Consider the following 27,398-nt stretch of genomic DNA (forward strand, 5'->3'; position numbering starts at 1 on the left):
TGTTAATATCATCTGATCCAGAGCTATAAATTTATGTATCAAATTTTATTAAAATGGCAAAAAAACTATTAATTTTTGTTCAATATAACAGGAAATCCAATGTTTCTGGATTTTTTTTACAGGAAATGTTCAAGTGGAACTCATATGCAGGCTTATGGAAGACTGCCTCGAACCAGACCATTTAACAGTGACTTTTAGGTTGATTTATTCTGTTGTTAATTAAAGTTTACATTTTATGCATACCTTGTACAAATCTCCATCAACAAAAGGTATTTTATATAAATTAAGTTTTGTGGGGCCAGTTTAGCTTGAAACATTCCATGCTGGTTGACTATCAGAGAGTCCTAGTGGTGAAAATGCCTTAGCTGAAGGTCTTTATGGTAACCACAGAAATTATGCATTAAAAATAAAATTAAGCTACAAGTATTGGTCATTTAAAAACATGTGGGTTTTATTTCTCCTTTTTTAGTTTTGAAAGAGAGAGAGAAAAAAGTGAAAGATAACTTATGCAGAACAGTTGTAAAACACCACTGTAGAAGGAATTCCTATGGCTGTGCTATTGGGAACTTAAATTCAAATAAGCAAAAGTGAATGTTAAATATTCATCATTATAGATGGCTTTAACAACCTTGCCCTACTTGCAAACATTCTGCTGCCAAAGGAGTATTATCTCTACTTTTAGTAAATCAGAACGCATTGGTTTTCATTTGGCTTTAACTGAATTCAGTTGATAAATTAAAAATTCTGTAAAAATCACTTTTGAAGTAGTGACTTGCATGGCAGCATTTGTGGATGCCACTTTAAAACTGATGGGCAATTCACATCAGCAAAATATATTGCCTTTCTTGTGTTGATTGGTTTCCACAGTAGCAAAGTATCACTTGCAGCAACACACACACAAAGCTGGAGGAACTCAGCGGGTCAGGCAGCATCTATGGAGGGAAATGGACATTCAGATCTTTGTCACTTCCACCTATCACCTCCCAGCTTCTTACATCATTCCCATTCTCCCCCTTCCCTCACCTGCCTATCACCCCCCCTCACCTGGATCTACCTATTACCTGCCAGCTCTTGCTCCATCCTTTCCCTCCCCCCCCCCCCCCCCCACCACCTATATATTACTGGCTATCTTTCTTTCCAGTCCTGATGAAGGGTCTCGACCCGAAACATCGACTGTCCATTTCCTCCATGGATGCTGCTTGACCACTAAGTTCCTCCAACTTTTTGATTGTTGCTCCAGATTTCCAGCATCTGCAGTCTCTAGTGTCTCCACAAAGTATTACTTGCTGCCTTTATCCAACAAGGAAGATCGAGGTGACTCCAAACAATATTAAACTGCTGGCACAGGAGCAGTAATAATGTGGTCTGTGGAAGGCCATAATGAAGAGTTGAAAAGAAAGGGGGAATTGAAAAGATTGAACAATGGTTATAGCATGTTTTAAATAGGACCATTAGTTAGGATTTTCTTTTAACTGTGTTGGCCATTCCTGTTAATTATTGTGATATACTTACAGACATATCCTGTCGGTAACATGGAGTGAAGAAATACTTTCTGTGGTCCATATATTACTTGAGAGGAAGGTAATCAATAAAATAACCGCAAGTTGGGGACAACATAAAGCACTCTTATGGTTTCACTGTGCAAATGTTTACAACATCCAAGCCGACCTGTTGACCTAGAGATAAATGGCAGCTTCAGCTTGTATCAGGTTTTGTTTGTCATTGTAAAATACCATCTGTTTGTGATTTGAATTAGTTTCATAATTAGTATTGAATAGTTCTTGGGCAAGGTGCCAGAGGGCAGTTCCACCCTGGCACTGTACCCCTTGAAGGGACGAGATGAAGGGAAGTATTACTCAAAAGTACAAAACTGGGATTTGTCAATTATTTACAGAATTGACAGTACTGAAATATAAATGAGTGATAAAACCCCTCATAATTTAACCGATACAAATACGTTCTGTTTTTTTCTTGTAATCACCCTTTTTATGTAACAGATGTGACAATCAACTGTCACAATGCAGTTTTTCACAAATAATGTTGATAAATGACTGAGTCACATGTTTTCATGGTGTTGACTGAGGTAGGAATGTTAGTCTGCTTTTTAAACGACTGCTATGCTTTTCTTGACAGGTGGAACTAACATCTGAACTGTTTGAGCAGTTTATTCAAAAGTTAAGCCAGCAAGCTGGGAGATTCAACAACTCAGTAAAATATGCCAAGATGGTCTTAGCTATGCTTACAAAGTACCCAACTTATGTGAGTATTACACTGGGCATTCAGATCTTAACTCTTCAACTGAGCTGCTTGAATGTGGAGTGGAGTGCAACAGGAGTCACTGTCCTCCCTGTTCACTGCTTACTTGCTAAGCCTTGATGCCAGAAGCGGAGCTGGGTGTAGGGGAGGTGTCTGTGAGTCTAAATGTGCTTGCTTTTTCTTGATACTAATTTCTAGTAGAATCATAGAGTCCTACAGCACAGAAACAGCCCCTGCAGCCCAACTAGTCCATGCCAACCAAGATGCCCATCTAAGCTTGTCCCATTTTCCCATGATTGGCCATATCTCTCTAAGTCTTTCCTATCCTGTAAATATTGATATTGTACCTGCCTCAACCACTTTCTCTGGAAGCTCATTCCAGAAACGCACCACCCTCTGTGTGAAGAAGTTGCCCCCTCAGGTCCTTTTTAAATCCTTCCTCTCACCTTAACCCTACTGCCCTCTAGCTTTTGATTCCCTTTCCCTTGGAAAAAGCAGTAGCTTGAAGATGTTTGTAATGTAAATGTATTATTTACAATTTTTAAAAATCATTTTAGATATTTAAATCTATTTGAACTGTTTTTAAATGTCTGTGCTTATCAGAGATGTTTTAAAATAGTTCAAAGGCCTTTGACAACAGCAAGCTATCGAATAGCCATCAGTCACCATCTGCGGACTGCTCTGCCTTGCAGGAATTTGCAGCAACCAGGGATCCAGCTCAATTGGTCCTGCTGATCTGCAGCACAAGCCCAATCTGACCCAGTACATCCAGCCATCTGGATGCAGGTATAAAATAACTAAAAGCCCAAGTGCACATCTGTCACTGAATAATTGCAATGCAGTACATTAAGATATCTCCATTGCTAGATGAGATAAACAGCAGTGGTCCAATTCAAAGGTGAGAAACTTTGAATTTGATAATGAAATGCAATGGCTTTTTTATCATTTAAATTTTTTTTTGAGGCAGCATTGAGGCCAAAGTTTAACATCACTGACAATTCCCAAAATAATGTTGTTGACCCCAAGGAGAACCATGACACAATTAATTCTGTAAAATTTAGTCTCCTGTGTTAAGTACATTTTATTAACAGTAGAATTAAATTGGATTTGCATAGAATGATATGTTCTTAATATTCTATTGATGGAGTCAAGAACTCACATAAAGTTATTATACAGATTAAGTGCAGAAATGGTCTTTGGTACTTTTTTTTCTCTACGTGTTTGGAAAATTAAATGATAACTAATTGCATGCTAATGCTTTTTCAATTGGCTTTTAACTGCTGCATGGATCTAAGCAGGAATTTTATCTATTTCTTGTTGATAATTCAAATTAGCCTTTGATAGTTAGTATTAAATATGTTATAGAATGGGTATTTCAGAATAGACTTTGCCCACTTAAATTGGGTGTGTTTGCTTGTTGCTACATGATAGCTGACATCAGATTGTAGATTAAGTGCTGCTGGCTGTGGTCTGTGTTTGGGTAGCTGGCTGGAAGGAGAATGCCCAGACAGATGGTTAGCACAATCCTGCTTCTGCCCTTCACTTAGCTGTAATATGCCCATGACCTTGGCAGTGCCATTCCAGTATACTTGACAGCTATACATGAACTTAGTTATTGGTCATGTGTGCAGAAGATCCATGTAGTGCGGCTGTGCATTATCATTGAATGTGGCAGCCACTGCTTCCTGAACTGCCACCTGGAAGAATCTTCTGAAATGTCCTAAAGTCCCTAATTCTGACCTTGTCCTGGCCACCATGAGGAAAGTTGGAGGAGCAGTTATAACAACTCAGTGTCTGAGTAAACAAGCCGTTATTAAATTTCATCTTCCCAGTCTTTTTCTTGTAAGGATACCATCCCAATTTTTCTATCTCCACTACATCTGCTCTCAAGATGAGGCCTTCCATTCCAGGACATCTACTGTGGTAGATGGAGCCCTCTCTCACATTTCCTCTGTTTTCCAAAATTTCTGCCTTTAACCACCTCCACTCAATCAACCAGAACAGAGAAAGAATTTCCATAGTCGTCGCCTTACAGCCTACCAGCCTCCCCATCCAGCACATCATCCTTTGGCACTTTTGCCAACTGCAACAGGATCCCACCACTCATTACATATTTCCTCTTCCACCTTCCGCAGGAACCACTCTCTCCGTGATTCCCTGGCATGCTCATTCCTCTCCACCCACTGCTCCCTAACCCCTAGCACCCTCCCCTACAACCATGGGAGGTGCTACACTTATTCCTACACCACCTCCTTCATCATCATTCAGGGACCTAAACAGCCCTTCTGGGCAAGGTAAAGATTCACCACCACCAACTTCATCAACTGCATTTGGTGCTCCCAATGTGGCCTCCTCTACATTGGCAAGCCCAAGTGCAGACTAGGTGACCAATTTGCAGAGCACCTGCATTTTGTCTGCAATGGACATCTCGAGTTCCTGGTTGCATGCCGCTTCAACTCCCCTTTCCATTCCCACACTGATCTTTCTATGATTGGCCTTCTCCAATGCCAGGGTGAGACCAAACACAAACGAGAACACCACCTCATATTCCGCCTGGGTAGTCCACAACCCAATGGTATCAACATCGAATTTCCCACTTTCAGGTAATTCTTACCTCATGTTCCCCTCTCTCTCCTTCCGATCCACTCCTGGTCCTCCCATTTTTTTTCCCATACACCACTCCGCCTGTTTTGTTCCACCTACTTTCCACACAGTTTACCCACTGGTTCTTCCCATCTGGTTCCATATCAGATTCCAGCACACTTGTAGCCTGTGTCCCTGCTCATCACATTCCAGCCTGTCTCCATCTTCACCCTCCCCTCCATCCACATAGCTTCATCTGCCACCCCTCTTTTATCCCCCCATGTCTACTTCTACCTATTACACCTGCTTATCTTTCAACTTCACCCATCCCTCCTTGGTCCACCTATTACTGTGTCATCTCTGCATACATTAAGAAACACAAGTTGGAAAATAAAATTGTTGAGTTATTTACCTTATTGTTCACAAGTTCTGTGAGAGCAAATTTTATTCTGTATCTTATTTTTGGGTAGTGATTTGTAAATTCTGTAGAGACAAATTTCTATTACCCAAACTGCCATATTGTAGGGCACACCTGTAGGTGAATTGATCATTTAAACTACATTGACAACTTTGCAATTTACTATTGTGCTTAAATTGATAAGTTGCAGGATTTTTAAATATGAGCATAATGTACTAGGTACAGTTTCCAGACATCTAAACTGTCCATTTTAGAGTTTAAAAGGCAAATGACTACAGGCATTAAGGAATACTAAAATTTTTTTTTGGTTGCTTTTTCTAGATAACACTCGTTCACAAGAACATGCTGTCTCATGTCTTGGCAATACACACAACATTTCTGAAGAAATCAATGCAGGCTGCACTGAAACATATTAACATATAACTTGTTTTATTTTTAATGTCGAACATAAATTATTATGCATTGTCTTGATTGGAGACTATGCTTCCAAAGGTCCAGAATCAGAATGGATGATGAGCTGTTGTAAAAGTCACTATAGTTATTTAAATTGATTGTATTCAAATACACACATGAAGTACATCATTCTCTGCTGTGCCTGCATTTGCACCTTTCCACCACTTAGTGGTGCTGTAGCTCTCTAGTAATCACTATACTAATGTATTCAGAGAAATTGATACCTGCCTGTCCCAGACTTTACTGGGAAAATAACGAGTGAGATTAAATAAAAAGAGAAAGAACTACATTTGGCCAAATTGCTTGCCCTAAGACAGGAGTTTTCTTTAAGTGTTAATAAATTACTGCAGTCATTATCTAACCACATGATAACAGAATATTCCAAAACTCTCATGGGACTAAGTTAAAGCTGTAGGGAGTTATGCAAATATTAGAGCAAGCAGTTACTGTAAACATTATTCCTATGATTAGTGGAAAGACAAACTAACACACTGAAATTGTTAATCAAGCATATTTAAGGCCAACTTTTTTTTGAGGTATGATGAGCCAACTATACTTGTGAGAATCTGGAGCCAAGAACTTCCCTCCCACAAGACTTGGTTCTCTACAGCAAATCACTGCTGCCATCACGTGGCGATGTGTGTTGAGGAGGTAGGTGAAGTGATTTGGAAATTAAGGCACAACAATTCAAGCAGCTGTGCTCAACATTCAGATTTTTGATGGTATTTGTACAATTGTGATTACTTGCTATTAGTTTTTAATTTCACACCTTATTTCTCAAAATAAAGAGTAGGACCAAAACAAGCAGAAATATCTTCACTCAGGGTGATGAATCTTTGGATTTTTCTTGGCTAGAGCATGAGTTCATTCATAACATTGTTTTTGAATATTAGAAGAACCAAGGGATTATGGAGATGGTACAGGAAAATGGTGGTAAAGATTAGCAAACTTCTTGGTGAATAGATCTGGCTTGAAGGGATGAAAAGCCTGCTATTTTTGTTCATCTGTCTAGCTTTTCCCCACTTTGTCCAGAGTTGCTAAACCTTTAGCAGTTACACAGAATCCTTGCAGAAACATCACATTGACCTTTCACACCATGAAAAGAGTTCAAATCCTACTGTGAAAATGTGCAAATGAAGGGTAAGAGGTGCCTCACATTAGTTACTCACATAAAATGAGGACGCCCTTCTGGTAGCTACATTAGAAGTTTTTGTCTGGATTATCCTAGATCCCAGAAGATAAAATGCCTCACTAGTCGGGCAAGTCTTCCCTACAGTTAAAATTTTTTCTGATCAACAGGAGGACTTGTTCAGCCACAACAACAATTAGGAGGACATCTGAATTTAAACCTTACAGGAAAGCATCATCACTTCCTTTCCCTTGTTATAACAGCATTGCAGAGTCCTTTCCTCATATTTACAGCAATGGTTCAAACCAATGTCTTACCATAAAGAGCAAGTAGTTAAGTACCAATTGCTTGACAAACAGTTGAATGCTGTGCCTATCAAGCAAACATAATACTTAGATTAAGCAGTTTTCTGATTAATTTAAATTTTGCATTTATATTTAATAAAATGCAAGGTCTGTAAATGGGAACTCCTGTACATCCAACATGGGTACTCTCTCTCTTCAAACAATATCTTTAACCCTCTAAAGATTATTACACCCTTTAGATGAAATTGCTGTAATGATGCAGAGGGGAAGTCCTATACCCCAAGGCCCTGATAGATGGGATAAGAGAAATAGATTGAGTTTACAACAGGCAAGCTGAGGGAGGGAGGGTTGGTGCTTGAAAGTTCATTTCTGGGTAATAAAAGGTTGGAATAGGTTGACTCAGCTTTGTTTTGGATACTTGAAAAGGGATATAATTTGGTCTGGGTAGTGGTGGCAAGGAAAGGCTTTCTGCAAAGCTATTTGATACTTCAAGTTTTAAAACTGGAACTTGTGAATAATAGCACACCTCAGATGCATACTTCAGTTTGTAAAAACACATATTGGAAGAGAAATTGCAAGGACAGACACCTATTCACAAATTGTTTTATTTTGACATTTTAGTACAAATTTTTAAAAATACCCTCATTAATTTTATTAATTGCTCATTATTGATCAGGTTACAAAAATGTTAAACTGCCATTGATTCTTATGATAAATGTCCATTTCCTCCCTATAAAGGAAGCAAAATTGTAGCTATTCCAAATCTACATTATTCAGCTCTAAAACTTTGGTGTAGTAACTCTGTATCACTACAGCATACAGGTCAGTTAACCTGCTGGCACATATTTACAAGGTTTGGTGAAATAGACAATTCCCCAGTGAACGAGTGAACATTATCCCAGCAGTGATCATGGAATTCAGCACAATCAGTTCATCTTAAGAAAATCACAATACAAATTGTTCAATCTTTTGAGATATATCACATGTGCTACTCAATTCACAAGTGTTAAGTCTTTAACCTAAAGGGCTTGAATTGCTGAGTAACTGCAGGTTTTAAACAAGGTAGAATAATAGATTGCAGTGTCACTACACTGAGAAATCAAACTTACTAACACAATAGACCAGTGTAAATAGACCTGTTACAATATCTAACTATGGCTTAGCCTGCTATCTACAACAGCACTGCCAAAAAGGTAGGATAAACTAATGCCATTAAATTTTCAGCTGCCACATGCAGTAGCACTGCACCAGTCTTACAAGGCTTTGATTGCACCATTAATCATCATCATCTGAAGAAGAATCAAAATCATAATCTAGACTAAAATCAGACAGATCTGAATCAAAGAATTCATAATGAAAGTCCGCATTCTCTAAAAAAGAATCAAGGGAAAGCACACCAAAAAGGTGAAGGGTACGATCAAAGTCATCATCCTCATCGTAATCATCATAGTTGTTCCATGCAAGTCCAAATGAAGGCTGTGGGGCATACAACAAAAGATATTAAATCTAAGGTCTTAAAAATCAATATGCAAAGCTGAAAAAAAATGTTTAATCCAAAGTCAAATAGCAGTTACATTTTTTTTTAATGTAATTAATGGATTTGCAAACAAATTCCTGAGCTTCACTTCCTCACCAGTTCCATCATCCTCCCATCACCAACCTTCATGCCAGCAACAAGTGATCTTATTTACCAGAAAAACTTAAATTTTGAACTATTAAAATCTCCCCCTAACCTCCTTTGAGAAATCCTGTCAGAAGAAATCACCAGTTCTTGGTCTAATTCAGATCTTTGCCCTCTGCATCTTCTCACAAGCTTTGTTTTGTAAACAAGTATTAGCAGTTCCTTGCTTCTGGACTCATGGACCTCCACTTAAAATAAAAATGGGGCTTGTGTAGTTAAAATATTTTTGACTGCACACCAGATATCCCAGTCTTTACTGGTCATATAGTGAATTAGCTTTCCAAAATGTCAATGCTGTAAAGTTTGTATTTGATTACACAGCTGCGTGATCAGTTGCCTAGGAAGTAGTGTCAATGAATCTTAACCATACAACGGCTTATTGTCTCCCCCCAGTCCAAAAACAATTTCATACAAAAGATGGTGGAAATAGTCTTTCTGACAAGTCATGGAAGCAGAGTTATTATGGATACTATGCAGAGAAGCATGGATACCATGCAGAGAAGCATAGTTCAGGAATCCCTCCTTCTAACTACACCTATCCAAAGTGGCACTGATTCTGTTTTCTCAAAAACAGTTTGGCATTAATCAAAAAAACCTGAATGTTAAACTCCACCAGGTAAATGTGCATGATGTCTGGTGGTGAACACTTGTTCTCACCACCTCTGATCTCTGACAGATTACTGGAACATCCACAGGGTGAGCAGAAAATTTCTCCAGTCAAAGCTTTTATTCCCAGCTGTCAACCCTTTACCTTGAAGGTCTGAAACTGAGCCAGACTCTCTTCACTTAAAATCAGTTCAGTTATGATCCAATAGTGACATTGTTAAGACTGTTTATCTCAGTATGTCAACCAATTCTAAATGTGGTTCTCCAACACCAAAACCTACATCCATGTCTTTCATTATCCCAAGACTCCACTGTAACAACATACTCCTGGCTGCTCTTCCTCATTCTACTTTAAACTAAGATCATTCAAAAAGACTTAAAACATTAACTCACATTTCTCTTCCCACAGATGTGGCCTGACCAGCTAATTATTTCCAGCATTTTGTTTTTGAGGTTTCTAGCATCTGCAGGTTTTTGATTTTCATTCAAAAGACTGATGTTCTATATCATAACTTGTAGCAAGTCCCATTTACCCATCACCCAAGCTTGCCAATTACAATAAAAGCCACAATTTAAAAATGCTCATCCTGGTTGTTAAACATCTCCAAAATCATCTACCTCTGTCATCCATCTCTAGTTGCTGTTTAATTTGTGTTGACTTAGACATTCAATTAACTGGCTTCAACAAAAACCATCATTTATGGTCTTCTTTGGAAAACTTTTGTCTCATTAAAAAATTCTAAAAGAGTTACTGGCAGTCTGATTCGCTTGAAGACCAACCAAAGGTTACACTATAAATAAATCAATTAAGCAAGCAATAAGGAAACAAATACTTTTGTTAGTTATATAGAATTTTCTTACATGATTGTTTCGCTTTCTTGGCTGATGCCGAGTTGGCCGATATCCCTCTGGAAACTCATGCAAGTATATGCATTCAGATTTAAAAGGACATTTGCCATTGCTTTGCAGAAAAAACTTGCATCTTATTTTTCTGTGAAAGAGAATGTCATTGCAGAGGTGAATCAACTGTGTAGCAAGAATAGAATTTAAATTTTCTTAACTTTGCTCAAACTTTCATGTTAATCAAAAGAGTACATCTCAGTGGACCATCCTTAGAGCAAACTCAATCCTACTCGTACCAAAGGCTGGTATTATTGCTGATTTAAGTGGTTCTGCCCATATTTCAATATTTTTGTTTTTGTCATTGAGTACAATGATGCAGGTGTCAAAGGACAATGCTCATGTTTGAGAAATCTCAAGTCTTGGACTTCTGAAATGTTAATTTTCCTCATATAGCAGGCAGTGGAACCACAGATGCCACTCCAAGAGTGGTAACCCCACACACAAAGGAATACAAGTAGGGAAACTAGCCTTAAATCACTTTTAGAGGAACAAACAAAATGCATCCAGTTCTTGGAAGGCTGAGTCCTATACTCAGTAACAAGGGCACAAGACTGGCACCATGGAGAAACTGGTTGCCTGGAAATAGCAAGTACTAAGTGTAGGAAGAATAGGTGATTCCACATCCAAAGATAACAGAACTCCTGCATTGGTTAACAAAAGGGCCTTGGAAAAATGTTTATCCATCGCAAGAGCAAACATGAAATTGAAAGATTTGGCAGAAAAAGGTCACCAAACTTGTACAGTAGCACTAGGAAAGGAGAATTGGATTCCTTAACTAGCTTTCCAAACATGGAAGAATGAGTGTGATTAAATATATATTTTTAAAAACCAAACATTGACCATAGCAGAAACCCCAGTGGAAGCAAATCCTTAAGATCAAGTAGATAAGTACATGAAAGAGTTTAAAACTAGTAGGAAACCAAGAACTACAGAAGAAAAGAGTAGGGGTTGGGAGCACAGAAGAGGAATCAGTTGGATAACTATACTAAAATATGTCACAGAACAAGGTTTATCAAAGTATATTGTAATTTGAAACCACAAGTTTATGACTCTTGTCCAAGACAAAACAGGCAAGTTGACCAAACTGGTGTTAAGAAATCAAAATGTTGGACTTTAATGGCAAGGTTATACTGAGGTTTACATCATTTCCCATTCAATTTCAAGTCATCCCTTAATTCCTTACCCACTCCCCCCTCACCTGATCTACCCCAGTTTCTCCTACACCTATCCCAATTCTTTCCCCATCCTTCAACCCCCACTCTGGGTCCCCTCCCCCTACTGTTCCCATCTCCCTTATTGGTCCCATGCTCCACCTTCCTTTCCTATCAAATTCCATTTGCAGCCCTGTCTCTACTTATAAACCCCAAACCCGTCACTATTTCCCCTCTCCCCTGGATCCACCTATTGCTTGGAAGCTCTTTCTCCACCCCTTCCCCTCACCTCTTTATACTGGCCATCTCCCTCTATCTAAGAAAAATGTCAACTGTTCATTTCTCTCCATAAATATTGCCCAACCCAAGTTTCTCCAGCAATTGCAGTCTTGTTTCTCCATTCCTCAAGTCTAACCTGCCAATGGTGTTGTTTGGCTGGGGTGTGGGAGGCTTACTAAGAATTGCATTCTGTTTAAGAATTACTTCCAATAGTAGAAGCCTACATCAAAAGAAGACAGCAGGAAATAGAGGCTTAAAAGAACTACTGGATTGAGTATTAGGAGTTACAGGTTATGCCCATCAGATCTCAGGTGGACAGAATAATTTAAATGCCCACAATAATAAGATATTCATGGGATGTGGATGTTGCTGACAATGCCAACATTAAATCATCCATTCCTAATTGCCTCTTAACTGAAGCAACAATGAAGAATCAGTGGGTACAGGCCAGATCAAGTACAAACAGCAGAGTTCCATCCCTGAAGTAGTGAAGCATTAGTTTATAAACAGTCTGGTAGTTTCACAACTGGGATTTGTTTCTTTTTTAATTCAGATTTAATTTGTTTAAAATTTCCCAGCTGTCACAGTGAATTACAAAATCTTCCCCTTGGATAAATGGTCAATGAATGCTGGCTACTAAACAAGTAACTTCAATTGCAGCAATGATAGCAAGAATGGCAGAAAAACAAAATCAAAATTAAGTAAATATCTTTATCCTTGTAATCAAATACTTTGCATCTGCCAGATCATTTTGGAAATGAGTGTATGTATGTGCAAGATCAATTATTAAAGATTACTACATTTTTAAGTAGAAAATCAGGTAGTTCTATAGTACATTCAGTTAGGGAACTGGTAACACTGATGCTGCAGTATCCAAGTTCAAACCTACCTTTTCTCAGCTTTGAACTTGTCAATGAGCTCCTGTTTCTGTTCATCAACTACCCAATATCTGTGTGGTATGTAGTAACTGGACACTACTCTACATTCAGGACATGCTCTGTAAACAAAGGATATTTGAATTTCCAGGACATTTAGAAAGAGGAAAAAGCACAAACACCATCCACATTGTTCAATGTATTACAAAGGTCTGACCAGACTTTTGTAAGTGTTATCAATAGCACTCAAAATTCAACTTCAGCCAGAAAATGCAGTATGATTTTTTTTAAAAATGCAGACATTTCAGAAGATAGTCCCATTTTGACAACATATTTCCATCACCATCGTGAAGTGCTCTCAGACACCAAACATCTGTTTTCTACAAGATCAAAATTACCTTAGAATGTTCCAGAGTATTATTTAAAATTACAGGAATGTTTACAACAATGCAAAATCATCACAAGTAATTTACAGTTTCTAGACTATATTTGAGCATTACATTAACATGAAATTAGTGTGACAAAGATCAACTTATCACAACACCCCCCAGAAGTTAATTTGAAACCATCACCTTAGCATACTTGATTACATTTATGCTGATCTGTATATCTCAGCTGCTTACTCAGAAATACCAATACTCTCAGGAATTTTAACAATCAAGACAATTGGAATAGTGACAATACAAATGGCACCAAAACTAAAATTTAATTTGTGATGTTTACTTACTTTATTATATTATTGGTAAACCCCTTGCTGTGTCGCCATTTCTTGATACAGGTCACACAGAAAGCATGATTGCAGTCAGGAAGAATTGCAAAACATCGGTCTTTAGCTGGTGTTTTTTCATAGACTTTATCCATGCATATTCCACAAATAATATCTTTACTCATTTCGAAGGCCTGGTTTGTAGCCAACTTTTTCTAAATGCAAGTAGAAGAACCAAATTATTCTCTTTTTATTCATTATAGCCAAAGCTGTTTGGCACTTTACTATCTGTAGCATATAACTAAGGCATTCTCAGTTATATCATGGGACAGATACCACACTCACAGAAAAATTATGGGACAACCTTAAGTAACTTAAATTCTTTATGAAGTTATTTTTGAGAGATTAAAATCTTCAAGGAATGCAAGACAACACAGGAATCCAGTTTGTTTCAACAGATAATGCTCCTTCAATCTCCATTATTGCTACAATAGTGTAATAACAGCTCCTGTTTTAATAAAGGAACCAATTGGTTTTGCAATGCTCAAAAATTCCTAATGGCATGAAGCATATTCCAGTTTGTTCAGTGTAGTCCAAAAGGATTCTCATTTAAGATCTTAATGAATTACAAATAAAGTAGAAGAACTTTAAAAAATGTAGTCATTAACTGGAATGAACAAGCTAGTAGATTTCTTTACAGAAGTTGTAATTGTAAACCTTCATAGTAGATTGAGAAGCCAAAGAATCCTTCGGATCATTCTGAGGTACCTGGTTGACTCCACTGTTCGGTTTCTGGCACATACAGTGAGAAGAACCCGCTGCCTGCGATGTTGATGAATAGTCTGAAATGCAACAGAGTTTTTAGACTGCATAAAAAAAAGACAACTCTTGAGAACACTGAGTAAACAGTGAAAATTCAACACAAAGTAATTTTGGTCTAGTATACAAGTCAATATTTACATTTATTATGGATTTTCAATGAAACAAGACCTACTATGTTTCAAAAATGGAATTCCAAAGTTTAAACAAGTTGAATTATGTTGAAAAGCAGTAAATATGTCAAATGTTCTTCCATTTTTTTTCCCCAGACCTTGAAGTTACTTTTGCAATTCTACACTGCTACTAACTCTCTCACATCAGGATTCTTGTAAATGAAGGCCTATTACTCATGGCCACTTTGCTCATTATTAATATTTCCCTCACCTCCCCACCCTTTCTACTAGGTAGCAATGTGTAGTCATTGCTACCCAGCCAGATTCACCAAATGAACAGTAGTTTAACAAGCATCAACATCATGATGAATTCAGGAGGTAATTATTTTAAATACATAAAATGATCAGAGTCCTGCATAAAAGGATTTTAATTTGTGTATACAAAACCAGTCAGTTAACATAGAACAGTACAGCACTGGACAGGCCTTTCAGCCCATGTTGTGCCAATTTTAATGTTGAGTTATACCAAATGTCCTCCTGTGTATCATCCACATCCCTCCATTCCTTTCATATTCATGTGTCTAAAAGCCTCTTAAAGTCCACCAAACTGCCCAATTCCACTACTACCCCTAGTAACCCATTCCAAGCACCTACCACTCTGCGCAAAACAAAAACTTGCCCTTCACATTTCTTCCCCCCCCCAACCACAAAGCATGTCCTCCGGTGACATTTCTACCCTGGGAAACAGACTCTGACCATCTACCCCATGTCTCTCATAATTTTTAAAAACCTCCATCAGGTCTCCCCTCAGCCTCTGACACTCCGAGGAGAATAACCCAAGTTTGTCCAACCTGTCCTTGTAGCACATACCCTCTAATCCAGGCAAACCTCTTCCACACCTTTTTCACAATCTTCACATCCTTCCTATAATGGAGTGACCAGAACTGCAAACAATACTCCCAGTGTGGTCTGACTGAAATTTTATATAGCTGCAGCATGACTTCCTTACTCTTATACTCAACACCCCTACCAATGAAGGCAAGCATTCCATACACCTTCTTTACCACCTTATCCACTTGCATAGCCACTTTCAGTGAACTATGGATCTGGACCCCAAGATCCGTCTGCACCTCAATGTCATTAAGGAGCCTACCATTAACTGTATACTTTCTCCTTTCATTTGACCTCCAAATGAAAGCTCTCACCACACATGTACACAAGAATCAGTAAAGTATTGCAATTCTTGGAAAGTTGTGTACAGGACCCAGGCCAATACATCAGGTCACAACTGTTTTATTTTGCATGTGCTTTCTCCTCATCTGCTACCGAGAACACTAATCTTTTATTGCAATAACAAGAACAAGCAGAGTAGCCACTTGCTCTCTCTGCCAGCTCTACCATTCAATACATTCACAGCTAATCTCTGCCCCAGATCCATTTTCATTAACCCCATATATCTTAATATTTAAGAACCTTTCAATCCATCTAAAATAAACTCAGCCTCCACATCCCTTTTGGATGAAGATTTACTAACCTATGGAAAATTTCTCCTCATCTCAGTCCAAACCCTTGATCTAGACACCCCAGCCAGAAGAAACCAAATCTCCATCTAACGTGTCAGGCAAGCCATACATGAATTTCATACTTTTCAAATCAAACACATAATTTTTTTTTAAAAAGGGACATCACAAAATTCTAGATAAAGGAAAAACCAGTAAACAGTGCAAGTACAATAAAGTACACAGACTGTACAAGAGGAAATTAACCACTTACATAATTATGCAAATTACAGGAGAAAATTCAATGGCTGATCAATCTAGATCTGTCAAAGCTGCCAGGCAAATCAATAAATATACCAATATAACAATAGTAGCAAAGAGCTTTTAAAAAAAACGCAGATGTTGGAAATCTGAAATAAATACAAGAAACACTCAACTAGTCAGGCACCATCTGTAGAGAGAAACAGTTAATGTTTCTGCTTGAAGATTCTTCATCACAAACTGATCTGTCTGGCAGAGATGCAAAGAGAAATGAATGAGAATGGGGCAAAAAGGAAAGCTAAAACCAAAACGCAGAACAGCAGTTTCTGGGGGAAAAAAAATCAGGTCAACTAGCATCTGTAGAATAAGGAAAAAATTAGCTATGTAACCCCATTACCAGTCTTCCCCATCCGTTCAACCTTGCAAGGTCATCAACCTGTAATGTTACTGTTTCTTCCCTCTCACCAAATGCTACCTTACCTGCCGAGTATTTCCAGCAGTCTGTGTTTCAAATTTCCAGCAACTATGTTCTGCAACTTTCAGTTCCAGTATTGTTTTCTCCCTCCTGTCCCAATTCATCTCCCCATATTTATATCCTAACTAGACAGCACTAATGACCTCTGGATTCCTTGGTCTCCACCCTATATACATTCCCTTTGTTTTCTCTGCTCTCCCTTCTTTGCAAGATGAAAATGTTCCCTTTTCATTTCTCCCACATTCTGTTGAAAAGTTACAACGGTTTTTCTTTCCACCAATGCTGCCAGACCTGTCAATGCTGGCATTTTCCACTTATTTTTTAAAGCAGCATTACTTGTTTAATAGCAAGCAAAAACTTGTACTATTTCAGAAATGCCAGTTTTGGTTTAGGCACAACTAGTCTTTGGAACTTGTGCCTTTATCAGGAGTCCCAGGCCTCAAAAGTAAAAAGGCATTTCTCATTCCCAATGTATACCAGGGGCATTCAGGATCACTGCAGAACTGGTATTAGGATTCTGAACAAGCCAGCAGCCATCGTGATTATTTTCTGGTATTAGTTTTCACATTAGTGCCCTTCATCATAAGAACGAAGAACCTTCACTGAAAAAGCTCAAGTGTTTTGTCATGAATAGATGCAGTAGATGTGGGCACAGAGTAAACCTGGATATTCCAATATTGTTTATAAAACTCAACTTCAGTAATCCTGGACAAAAAGCAAAAAGAAAAACTTGACAAGCTTGCTTAACAAGGATTAAAATAACAGAAAACACTGGAAACACTAAGCAGGCCAGGCAGCATCTGTGATAAAAGAAACAGTTAACATTTCAGAATGCAATTTTCCATACATCCACAGGAGTAGAAACGCCTGTCTTATCATCCTTTCCCATCATCCAGAGACCCAAATAGTCCTTCCACGTGGAATAGCAATTCACTTGCACTTCTAGTGTACTGCATTCAGCATTCACAATGTGGCCTCCACTGCACTGGAGAAATCAAATGCAGATTGGGTGACTGCTTTCCAAAGCTTCTGCACTTAGTCCACAGGCATGACACTAGCTTCTGACTGCCTGCCACTCCAACTTTTGTTTGTGGCCTCCCGTACAGTTACAACACAAGTGTGAGAAGCAACGCATCTTCCTTCTGGTCACATTGCAGCTTGCAGGATCCAATGCTGAATTCTCCAACTTTAGATTCTTTGTTTACACTGGAACTGGCCACTTTTGCCTGCCATCATTTGAGCTCAGTTTTTTTTGTATAAAATGGCCTGCTGGTCACATCCCACAGCCTCACCATTAGAAGCACCATTAGACAATGCTTAATCTGATTTTAGTAACTAATTAGGTCACTCAGTATCACCTTATCAGGAGAATTTTGGTCCACCCATTCCCCTCCCTCACCTTCTCTACTACCTTCCCTTGTTTCTTTTTCACAATTCTGAAGGGTCCCAGACCCCAATATACTGTTTTATAATTAATGACTGAAGACATTGCTGATTAACATGCTCTGCTCAAGAACTAGATTTTTTTTTACAAGTATGGGATTTCATTCCTTTACATTTTACTTGTTGAACAACTATAATAACCATAAGGAACAAAACACAACTAGAACAGTACAGCACAGAAACCTGCACTTTGGCCTAGGATAATGTAGTCTTAGTAATTCTGTCCACAAATTAAGTATTTCATGAAGCTCTACACTATTGCAAATCATCAAATTTAAACAATGAAAAAAAGATCTCCAGGATTACAGAATAGGAAAAGAAATGAAAGGGAAGGTGTATTCTTGTGCCTTCAGAAATGTCCATCTAGAGATGCATAAGAAATCTGCATGACATATTAAAAAATATACAAATAGTATGCCATAACCACATACTTGCAAAACTGAAAACTACATAAACCTACTAATGCCACAAAGCATTTATAACATGGAACAATGCATTTTATAAAATGCATCCACAACTTTCAGCAATTCAGCTGGAACTTACTCCCACAGCTGACTTTCCTTTGGTTTTCAAATTTTCTTAAGGTTAATGAATGGCACAGAAGTGTCTGAAAAGCAGCTCTGAATCCCAAATATCCACATTTTCACAATGTTTACGCAGCTCTAACTTGAGACTTTTAGCTATGGCTATGTTTGTAGTAGAAAGAATTTTCCAAGTGTTATAAAAATAAAGGTGTGTAAAGATTCCAGACATAAAAGGCACTCAGTTTTCAAACTCCAATTAAATATTACATCAAGAAATTAGTGCAGATTCCTGGGACACTCCACTACTGTTAAGTGCAGTACTCAAGCATCTGTGCATCTCTATATTCAGACTGCTGCCCTGAATAGCAGTTTTTTTAAAAAAAGCTATACATTGAAGTATTCAATGAAACCTACTGCTTTAAGCTTGTATTTGCATGCATGATCGGATTAAATACTTTCAAGTTCTGATGCACTCCACCACAAGATTTTCTGGCATATTATTTTGTCCATGTGCCATTCCAAGAAAATTGCCCATTTTATATAGATGCCAGCCAATTCAAAATTCATTTCAATTTTTAGAATGTGCTTACTATAGTTTCACTGTTGCAAGACCACACTATTGCAGTTCCCAAAACTATTCTTACTTTAAGTACTAGTTTGGATGATTTACAATTCATTAGCCCCTTTTCTGTTTGCCTACTGAATCAGTTTCTAGATCCAAAGTTTCATTGCAATGTTTGAAAACATATTCCTGATTGTTTATTTCCCTCCTCCAGAAATAGTGAAGATAGACACCCCTGCCCACAAGAGCTGTAAAATCTCCTTCTCTGCACCACTCACCTCATGAGTAATTCCCCCACCAAAGTTGAAGACTACATTATTGCACGAGAAGTGGAAATTGATAAAAGATTCAAAACATAGCCTTACATAAAGTTCATTGTTACTTACCACGCTCTTGAATCTTCCACGGTAAAAATTCTTCACCAAGTTCCCATTTCGAAGGAGTTTCATTTTCCTTATCGTCTTTGGCTTCTTCCCCCAGCTGCCTGCCAAAGCACTCAGTATTTCTCAAGTGCGTGGAACTTGAGACAGTAGGTTCAGAACCACGTCGACTCCAAGAGGCCAATTGAGCAGTTGAGTGGACAGTACGGGAAGGTTGAGAAAATCCAGCTGCCATTCGCTGAATAGTAGGAGCAGAACTACGCCTGTTTTTGGGTTCATATCCTCCAGTGCGGTGTCTAGATTCCATTTCATGGAAAGTCCGAGATGGTTCTCCAGTCCTCCTCAGCTGAAGGGCAGGCTCAGAACCACGTCTGCTCCCAGGTGACCATCCTGCAGTTGGTCGTATGTGTTGATATCTAGTATGATATTTTTAGGCATTGTTCATAAATGCAACTTAATACCACTTCAAAACAAGTCTTCAGAAAAAAATGAACCATTAAGTCCCAGACAGAGGAGACATGTATAAACTGCCAAACCAACCACAACTATAAATCTAATTATTTGGTTCAGCACAATAGCAGTCAGATTCCATTTGATTTGCATGGGCCGCAATTAAGTAAATTACATTCATGCTACAGAATAGAATGTCCTCCTCTCAAAAAATGATTTTGGCCCTGCATGGTCAATAACAAATTAGGCCCAAATGAAATCACCCAATTATCCTAAAGGTTCAGTCAAATGTTGTCTCAGAATACTATCACCACTTCTTATAAAGAGTTATCCCAAACATCTCTAAATTTTGGGCAGTTCTGCATTATGCTACGTGCTGATTACAGAACTGATTTGAGAAGTCTAAATTCCAGAAGTACAAAGACATCACAAAACCACCTGTTCCTCAATATCAAAAACAAGTCATTACAAAGTTTGTTTCCCTTAATCACCTGGGATTCCTGCACCACCACACCACAAGATCTGGCAACAATTACACCAGAAACTGTGGCTTGTCCAGAAGACTGGCAACACAAAAGTGGGGCTGAAGATATGACAAAGGTAACAATATCCAAAATTGAGATTAAAATTTATAAATGCTACTGTATTCTTTACAAACTAAAAGAGAACAAAATTAAATGGCTCAGTCAATGCTGTGATCTGATTGCAAGTTTCTTTCCTAACATGACGCTTGCCACATTTGCTAACATTACATGCACTACTCTGTAAAATATACAGCAACTATACAAAGTACTTTAAAGTATTCCAGTAATGCAAAATAGTACCATAGAATTTTTCATCACAAGGCAAACTCCAAATACAAGTATTTGTGGTACAAGTTCCCAAAACTAGGAAATACAAACCTGCAACGGTCTCCATAGAAGCAAAATCCATTTAAATAGTGCCTACAGATCTGGGATGATTTCTGCAAAGACAGGTCATGCGAGTAATAGCAGCTATGTCCCCATTTGCAAGCTCCGTGGATGAAGTTCCTGGAAAAGCATAGGGCACTTAATATTTTGTGCTTCAAATGAGAACACCATTAATATTGCCCAAGGTTAGCTTATGATCTCATTACCCCATCAAGAACATTAGGAAACAGTAGGCCATTGAGCCCCTCGCACCTCTGCCACCATTCAATAAGATCATGGCTGATCTTTTACTTCAGCAATTTCTGTACTAACATACCTTGATTCACTTAAAAGTGTATAATTTTACTTACTCTGCAACCAATCACCACAGCAATAAGTAAAAAGGCAGAGTAGCTTTTAAATGAGATTAAAAAGGTTTCATGAAGGAAATTGCTGTAATAATCCAGAGGGGCCAAGCATTCTTGGGCACACTAGAAGTTAATGTACAAGAACACACAATTAATTCACTGTGCAGCAACATTTTGTATTTGCCATTTTAAGAATAGAAAAACAATTATGTGTTTAACCTCATTTCCTCACAGTATACATCAAGTCTTGTTATCCTGAGAGGTAGAAGCACAGGCTTCCTCTCCCAAAACATCTTCAGTTTTCTAGTTTGCCCTATAATTCTCTTAAAACTTTAATGGCTCAATGAACACAAAGTGTTTAACTAGCCAAAGGGAAACAATATTAACTTTAAAAACTACTTTCACTGAAACTTGCAACTCTGCTTTGAAATCACAAGGTACAGCTGTGTGAACAAAGACTGCTCTCTATTAGAACTGCACATTGCAGAGAACTACTTGTCAAGTGATCTGGAAACTGATTACCATTTTTCATAAAGATTGGTTCCTAGGTGTACATGTCTTTAGATATTTTTGTTCTAGATATCGGAGGTGTGACTTGGGGCTGATTTCACAGGACCAAGTATACTCAATCCGCCAAATGTTTTCCCACTCAGTGTTTAAGATCATCCTTCTCAGCTTGTTCTCCCACCCATCTTTGTATTATAACCAAATTTAACTCCAAGTCACCAATGTAGATGGTAAACAGAATCCCAGGACTGATCACCACCAACCCCAGTGGTAGCCTATTAGTTAGCTTTTTCAACATGCATGTCATGTCCTGTAACCAATAGAATGAATTACCACCTGTTACAATAACACTAGTTCAGGCTTTCAAAAATTGAAAAAAGTTACTAAATGGTTGAAACATTATACAATATCAGTATAATATGCAATGATTCCTCCAACTTTTATACCGACAACTCACTTGCTATACACAAGATATTTCTGCAAAGCAGACCAGCAACACTGCTGCAAATTCCAACCAGCTAATTCACATCCATTAAAGAAACATGGTTGCAGGGCAAGAACTAAATATTCAAGAGTATTTGATGTTCAGAAAGGAAGGGCCAAAAGAATAAAGGTGGTGAGAGTGTTTATAAATGTACTGATTACATTGTTTGTTAAAGGATCTTGGTTCAGTACATTGAAGTATAGAATTAGTTTGAGGTAGAAAACACTGGAGATGTTTATAGGCCTCAATAGTAGTAGTGATGCAGCCACTGTATAAATTAGGAAATCAGAAGTATATGTTATAGGGGCAATACAGTAAACACAGAAAACTTCAATCTACATACAGACAGGGCAATAAGGAGTGGCAAGTACATAAAATCAAATCCCAGAAATATTGGAGAACCAAGGACTCAATGCAAATTAGGAATAAAAATTAAAATACCATAAGAGGTTAATGAGCCTGAAACTTAATAAATCCCAAGAACACAATCATCTTCATCCACAAGTTTTGAGAGAAGCGACTGTGGAGATAATGGATCTTATTATCATCTTCAAAAATTCCATACATTATCAAATGACTTCAGCTGAAGGAATGGTAGCAGATGTGACATACAATAATTTAAGAAAGGAGAGGAAGATTAAAAAAGACAACTACCAAGCTGTTAGTGTGATGTCAGCAGTTAGCAAAATATGCAAGGCTAATATGTGGGCAAGCTGAATAATAACATGGCAGAAGGAGTACAATGTCAAAAAAATTATCTACTTTGGTAGGAAAAACAAATGGAGTATTTTTTTTAAAAATGGTTAGAATTTGGGAAATGTTGAACGGACAAATCACAGAATGCGAAAATACATATGCAACAGAAAGTTAGGAAAGCAAACAGTATATTGATGTGTACAATTTTAGGCTCCTGAAATTGTACATCAGTATACCATTTGGAGGGTGAATCTACAGAGGATGAACAGCTAAGGAGTACAAGTGTGCTCCCAAGATGCTGGATCTACCACATGAAAGATTAGACAGCCTCAGATTTCTGAAGTTCAGAAAAATTAAGAGATTTAGAATCATTAAGCATTGAATCAGGCCCTCCAGTCCACCATGTCTGTGCTATCATCAATTAACTATCTATAATCATCTTTATTTACCAGTATTTGGCCTGCAACCTTATATGCCTTGACAATTCAAGTGCTTATAAGTTTTTAAGTTTTATTTACAGCGTGTCAACAGGCCCTTCCGGCCCAACGAGTCTGCGCCACCCGTTTTAAACCCAAATTAACCTACCTGTACATCTTTGGAATGTGGGAGGAAACCGGAGCACCCGGAGGAAACCCACGCAGACATGGGAGAATGTACAAACTCCTTACAGACAGCAACGGGAATCGAACCCCGATCGCTGGCGCTGTAATAGCGTCACACTAACCACTACGCCACCGTGCCAGGTACTTCTTGAATGTGAGAATACCTACCTTTAACAAATTCTCAGGTACTGCATTGCAGATTAGAACTACCTACCAGGGTGAAAAAATTCCTCAGATCCCCTCCAAACCTCTTGCTCCTTACCTGAAACCTATACCCTCTAGCCTTAGACTCTAATGACATGGGAACTATTCTTCCTATCTACACCTCTCAATTTTGTATCTGTCAGCTGCCCCCTCAGCTCCAAGGAAAACAAACACAGCCTATCCAGTCTCCCCTCAGAACTGAAACATTCTATCCCAGGCAACATCTTGATGAATCTCCTTTGCATTCTCTCTGGTATAATAACATGCTTCCTATAGTGTGACAACCAGAACTGCACACAATATTCTAGCTGTGACCTAACCAATGTTTTATAAAGTGGTACCATAATCTCGCTGCACTTGTATTCCATGCCATAGCTAATGAAGGCGAGCACACTGTATGCTTTCAACTTATCTACTAGTGCTGCCACCTTCAGGGACACTTAAACATGATTTTTTTTAAATATTTCAAAAATAAACTTTATTCATAATAAAAAATATATACAAAGGAAGAACAGTGCAAAATACAAAAGCTTAACATTCATGGTTGTTACATTCAGTAGTGCAAAATGCAAGGAGAGAAAAAGCAAACAAACATAGCACCATTGCCACTCATGTGGCTCTGAGGTGATGTACCTTTCACTGTTTGAGGGGCTTCCCCACCCAACTCTGCCCCTCCATGTGCCATAGCAGAAGGAGCCTAGACTGTTGTCCTTCCCCACAGAGCCTTAGCATTGGCTGCACTGAGCTTCAGTGCATCCCTCAGCACATATTCCTGCAGCCTGGACAGTGCCAATCTGCAGCATTCCCTTACTGACATCTCACTGTGCTGAAAGACCAGCAAGTTTTGGGCAGACCAACACTTCACCGAGTTGATGACTTTCCAGCAGCACTTGATGTCTGTCTCAGTGCATGTCCCCAGGACCAGCCCGTAGATCAGACAGTCCTCTAATATGCAGCTGCTGGAGATGAACCAGGACACAGACCCTTGCATCTTTCTCCACACCTTCTTAGTAAATCCAGTCTGCAGAGAGGTGGGTGGCTGTTTCTTCCCCACCACAGCTGTCTTGAGGACAGTATACATTGGGGGTGATGTCACCTGTAGAGGAAAGCTAATGACTGGGAGGGCACCTCTCACTGCCAGCCAAGCGAGATCTTTGCACTTGTTGGTCAGATCTGGCGGTCAGTTGTTCTGCCACATAGTTTGGACCATTTGCTCCGGGAACAAGCCCACAGAATCAGACTTGTACATCAAGACCCTTTCATTCTTCAACAATCCCTAGTACCCAATTATGGCATACATCTTACCCTTAATTAGGCCCCTCAAAAATCATCACCTGATATTTACCAGGATTAAATTGTCTAACTTGCCTGCTAATCAATATTATTCTGTAGCTAAAGACTACCTTTCTCACCATCACCAAATTTTGTCATCTATAAATCTGCTAATCATATCTTCTACTTCACATCCAAGTTTATGCAAACCACACTGCCCTCAGTAATATATTTAGGTACTCTTAAAAAAATAAAGAAATCAATTAAAACTAGTCAAACAGGATCCCCCACTAACAAATCTATGCTGACTATCCCTGATCAAGCCCTGCCTTTCCAGGTGTAGATTAATCTCATTCCTCATTCTTTTACCACCCCCACCAAACACAATAAATTTCTCTACCACTGACATTAGACTAACTAGCCTAGCTTATCCTTTTGACTAGAAGCATATCACATTTGTTTATCACCTCAAGCCATACAAAATACTTAAACTGGCTCAAAAGAGTAGATGTAAGGAGCCTAGAACTAGGGGCCAGTCTCAAAATAGGGAGCCTAGAACTAGGGGCCAGTCTCAAAATAGGGGGCAAGCCGTTTAGTACTCTAGGACAAGTTACTTTGCACAGGAGTGTCGACTCTTTGGAATCCTCTAGCCAAGAGAGGTGCTGAAGTCATTGGGTTCATTGTAAACAGGATCTCGCAATCTACATTTTCACAGTCCTTGCACTTTGTCTACCCGCACTTCCTCTGCAACTGCAGCACTACATTTTGCATTCTGTTTTATTTTTAACGAACTCGATTTGATTATTTAAGGCATGATCTGTTTGAACAGCATGCAAAGCTTTTCACTGTATCTCGGTGCACGTGACAATAATAAACTAATACCAGATCAGTAGCTTCCTGGATATCAGAGGAATCGAGAGCTATTGAGATGGGACAGGAAAGTACGGTCGAGGCAGAAAACTAATGAAGTTGTTGGATGGCAGAGCAAACTCAATCGGGTTATTTATATCCCTAGTTCTTATGGTTTCATGTCAGAGAGCGTGCGGGTGAAATCCCACAACGGCACGTAGCTGACTGGCGCATTGGTCGATTCAGTCAACAAACGATCGGACTCCGAGGTTCGGGCCCCTTCTTCAAAGGAGCGGTGGAAGGGTGGCCGACTCTCGGCCGCAGCAGGCGGCTCGTCGACCGAGTCCCCGCCGCACACTGCCTGCCTGCCCGCCGCTACCGCCTGTTACCGCGCGCAGCCCTCGCCCGCCGCCCGCCCACCGTTACCGCGCGCAGCTCGCCCGCCGCCCGCCGTTACTGCCCACCGTTACCGCGCGCAGCCCTCCCCCACCCGCCGTTACCGCCCACCGTTACCGCGCGCAGCCCTCCCCCACCCGCCGTTACCGCGCGCAGCCCGCCCACCCGCCGTTACTGCCCACCGTTACCGCGCGCAGCTCGCCCGCCGCCCGCCCGCCGTTACTGCCCACCGTTACCGCGCGCAGCTCGCCCGCCGCCCGCCCGCCGTTACTGCCCACCGTTACCGCGCGCAGCTCCCCGCCGCCCTCCCCCCCGCCCGCCGTTACTGCCCACCGTTACCGCGCGCAGCTCCCCGCCGCCCTCCCCCCCGCCCGCCGTTACTGCCCACCGTTACCGCGCGCAACCCGCCCGCCGTTACTGCCCACCATTACCGCGCGCAGCCCTCCCCCACCCGCCGTTACCGCGCGCAGCCCGCCCGCCGTTACTGCCCACCGTTACCGCGCGCAGCCCTCCCCCACCCGCCGTTACCGCGCGCAGCCCGCCCTGTACTGCCCACCGTTACTGCGCGCAGCTCGCCCGCCGTTACTACCCACCGTTACCGCGCGCAGCCCGCCCGCCATTACTGCCCACCGTTACCGCGCGACGCACCCGGAAGCAGCGCGAGCGCAGGGCTAGAAACTGCCCGCCCGCCACAAGCACGGGAGCTCCAACCGTTACTTCAAGCGAACGGTGATCGACGCGAGAGTTCCCTCAACTCCTCCAGAGCCAAAGGAGAGGTATTTAAGGGGAAAAAAACTTCCTCAACTCTCGCCCCTCACCTGCAAAGGATCCGCCTCCGACGTGCGACACTTTCTGACCACCCCTCCGCCATTACTCCCCCGTTGCTACCCCCCGGTGACCCGCTCCCAGCGCCCCCACTTATTACTGGCCGACGGCCCGAAACGATCGACAACAACCTCCTGTTAACCGCCAATCACAGCGGCGCATTCGCTTGTTCTCCACCATGTGACCAGGTTGCCCAATCACAAGTGAATATCGCGCAATTTAGCGCCATCGCGATCTTGCTTATTTTCAAAAACGAGTTTATCGCAAGTGCTACAGCATTGCGACGAAACTCTGTAAACGCTATAAACAATAGTCAACACAGGCTAAATTAAAATATTCCCATCCTCATCTAGGATGCAGTTTATTCCCTGCGGTGCGCAACGGTCCCGAACGCCTCCACGGTACCCGTGAACACCACATGCTCTCCGGGCACA

At 40.0% G+C, this 27,398-nt stretch overlaps 2 protein-coding genes across 11 annotated transcripts in view; one reads left to right on the forward strand and one right to left on the reverse strand.

The window, feature by feature from the left end:
* Positions 1 to 7,154, forward strand: part of fance (FA complementation group E) — a 33,298-nt gene extending 26,144 nt beyond the window's left edge. For 2 of the 4 annotated variants that reach the window (XM_052034914.1, XM_052034913.1), the window contains exons 7-10: positions 123 to 198; positions 1,515 to 1,581; positions 2,134 to 2,259; positions 5,579 to 7,154. In XM_052034914.1, coding sequence (XP_051890874.1) covers positions 123 to 198; positions 1,515 to 1,581; positions 2,134 to 2,259; positions 5,579 to 5,680 — 371 coding nt within the window. In that variant the 3' untranslated portion in view covers positions 5,681 to 7,154. The remainder of the gene's footprint in view (positions 1 to 122; positions 199 to 1,514; positions 1,582 to 2,133; positions 2,260 to 5,578) is intronic. The other 2 variants (XM_052034911.1, XM_052034912.1) reach the window with 2 other exon arrangements.
* A 577-nt stretch (positions 7,155 to 7,731) lies between these two features.
* Positions 7,732 to 27,105, reverse strand: mkrn4 (makorin, ring finger protein, 4). 7 transcript variants are annotated; one of them, XM_052034918.1, is made up of 9 exons: positions 26,958 to 27,020; positions 21,133 to 21,252; positions 20,774 to 20,902; positions 19,428 to 19,837; positions 14,063 to 14,187; positions 13,367 to 13,560; positions 12,654 to 12,761; positions 10,293 to 10,422; positions 7,732 to 8,620 (listed from the first exon to the last, which is right to left on the reverse strand). In XM_052034918.1, exons 4-9 carry the CDS (start codon positions 19,726 to 19,728, stop codon positions 8,420 to 8,422), a joined length of 1,059 nt encoding a protein of 352 aa, XP_051890878.1. In that variant the 5' UTR covers positions 19,729 to 19,837; positions 20,774 to 20,902; positions 21,133 to 21,252; positions 26,958 to 27,020; the 3' UTR covers positions 7,732 to 8,419. The 7 variants fall into 7 exon arrangements, with proteins under 7 accessions (XP_051890878.1, XP_051890879.1, XP_051890877.1 ...); XM_052034919.1 differs by lacking the exon at positions 26,958 to 27,020 and adding an exon at positions 26,788 to 26,803; XM_052034917.1 differs by lacking the exon at positions 21,133 to 21,252 and having other exon boundaries at positions 14,114 to 14,187; positions 26,958 to 27,105.
* Positions 27,106 to 27,398: the final 293 nt, after the last annotated feature.

The sequence above is a fragment of the Pristis pectinata genome, chromosome 20 (assembly GCF_009764475.1).
Source record: "Pristis pectinata isolate sPriPec2 chromosome 20, sPriPec2.1.pri, whole genome shotgun sequence".
Lineage (NCBI taxonomy): Eukaryota > Metazoa > Chordata > Chondrichthyes > Rhinopristiformes > Pristidae > Pristis > Pristis pectinata.

What these genes read in the sequence shown, in the direction of transcription:
- mkrn4 (XM_052034915.1), bottom strand. Translation starts at nt 27,010, where the DNA reads ATGGCGGAGGGGTGGTCAGAAAGTGTCGCACGTCGGAGGCGGATCCTT. An exon ending in GTGGAAGATTCAAGAGCGTG is followed by an intron (nt 14,188 to 19,427) that starts GTAAGTAACAAT and finishes GTTGCATTTCAG; the next exon opens with ACTATTCATCAACATCGCAG. An exon ending in CTTCTCAATCTACTATGAAG is followed by an intron (nt 13,561 to 14,062) that starts GTTTACAATTAC and finishes ACTTGCATTTAG; the next exon opens with AAAAAGTTGGCTACAAACCA.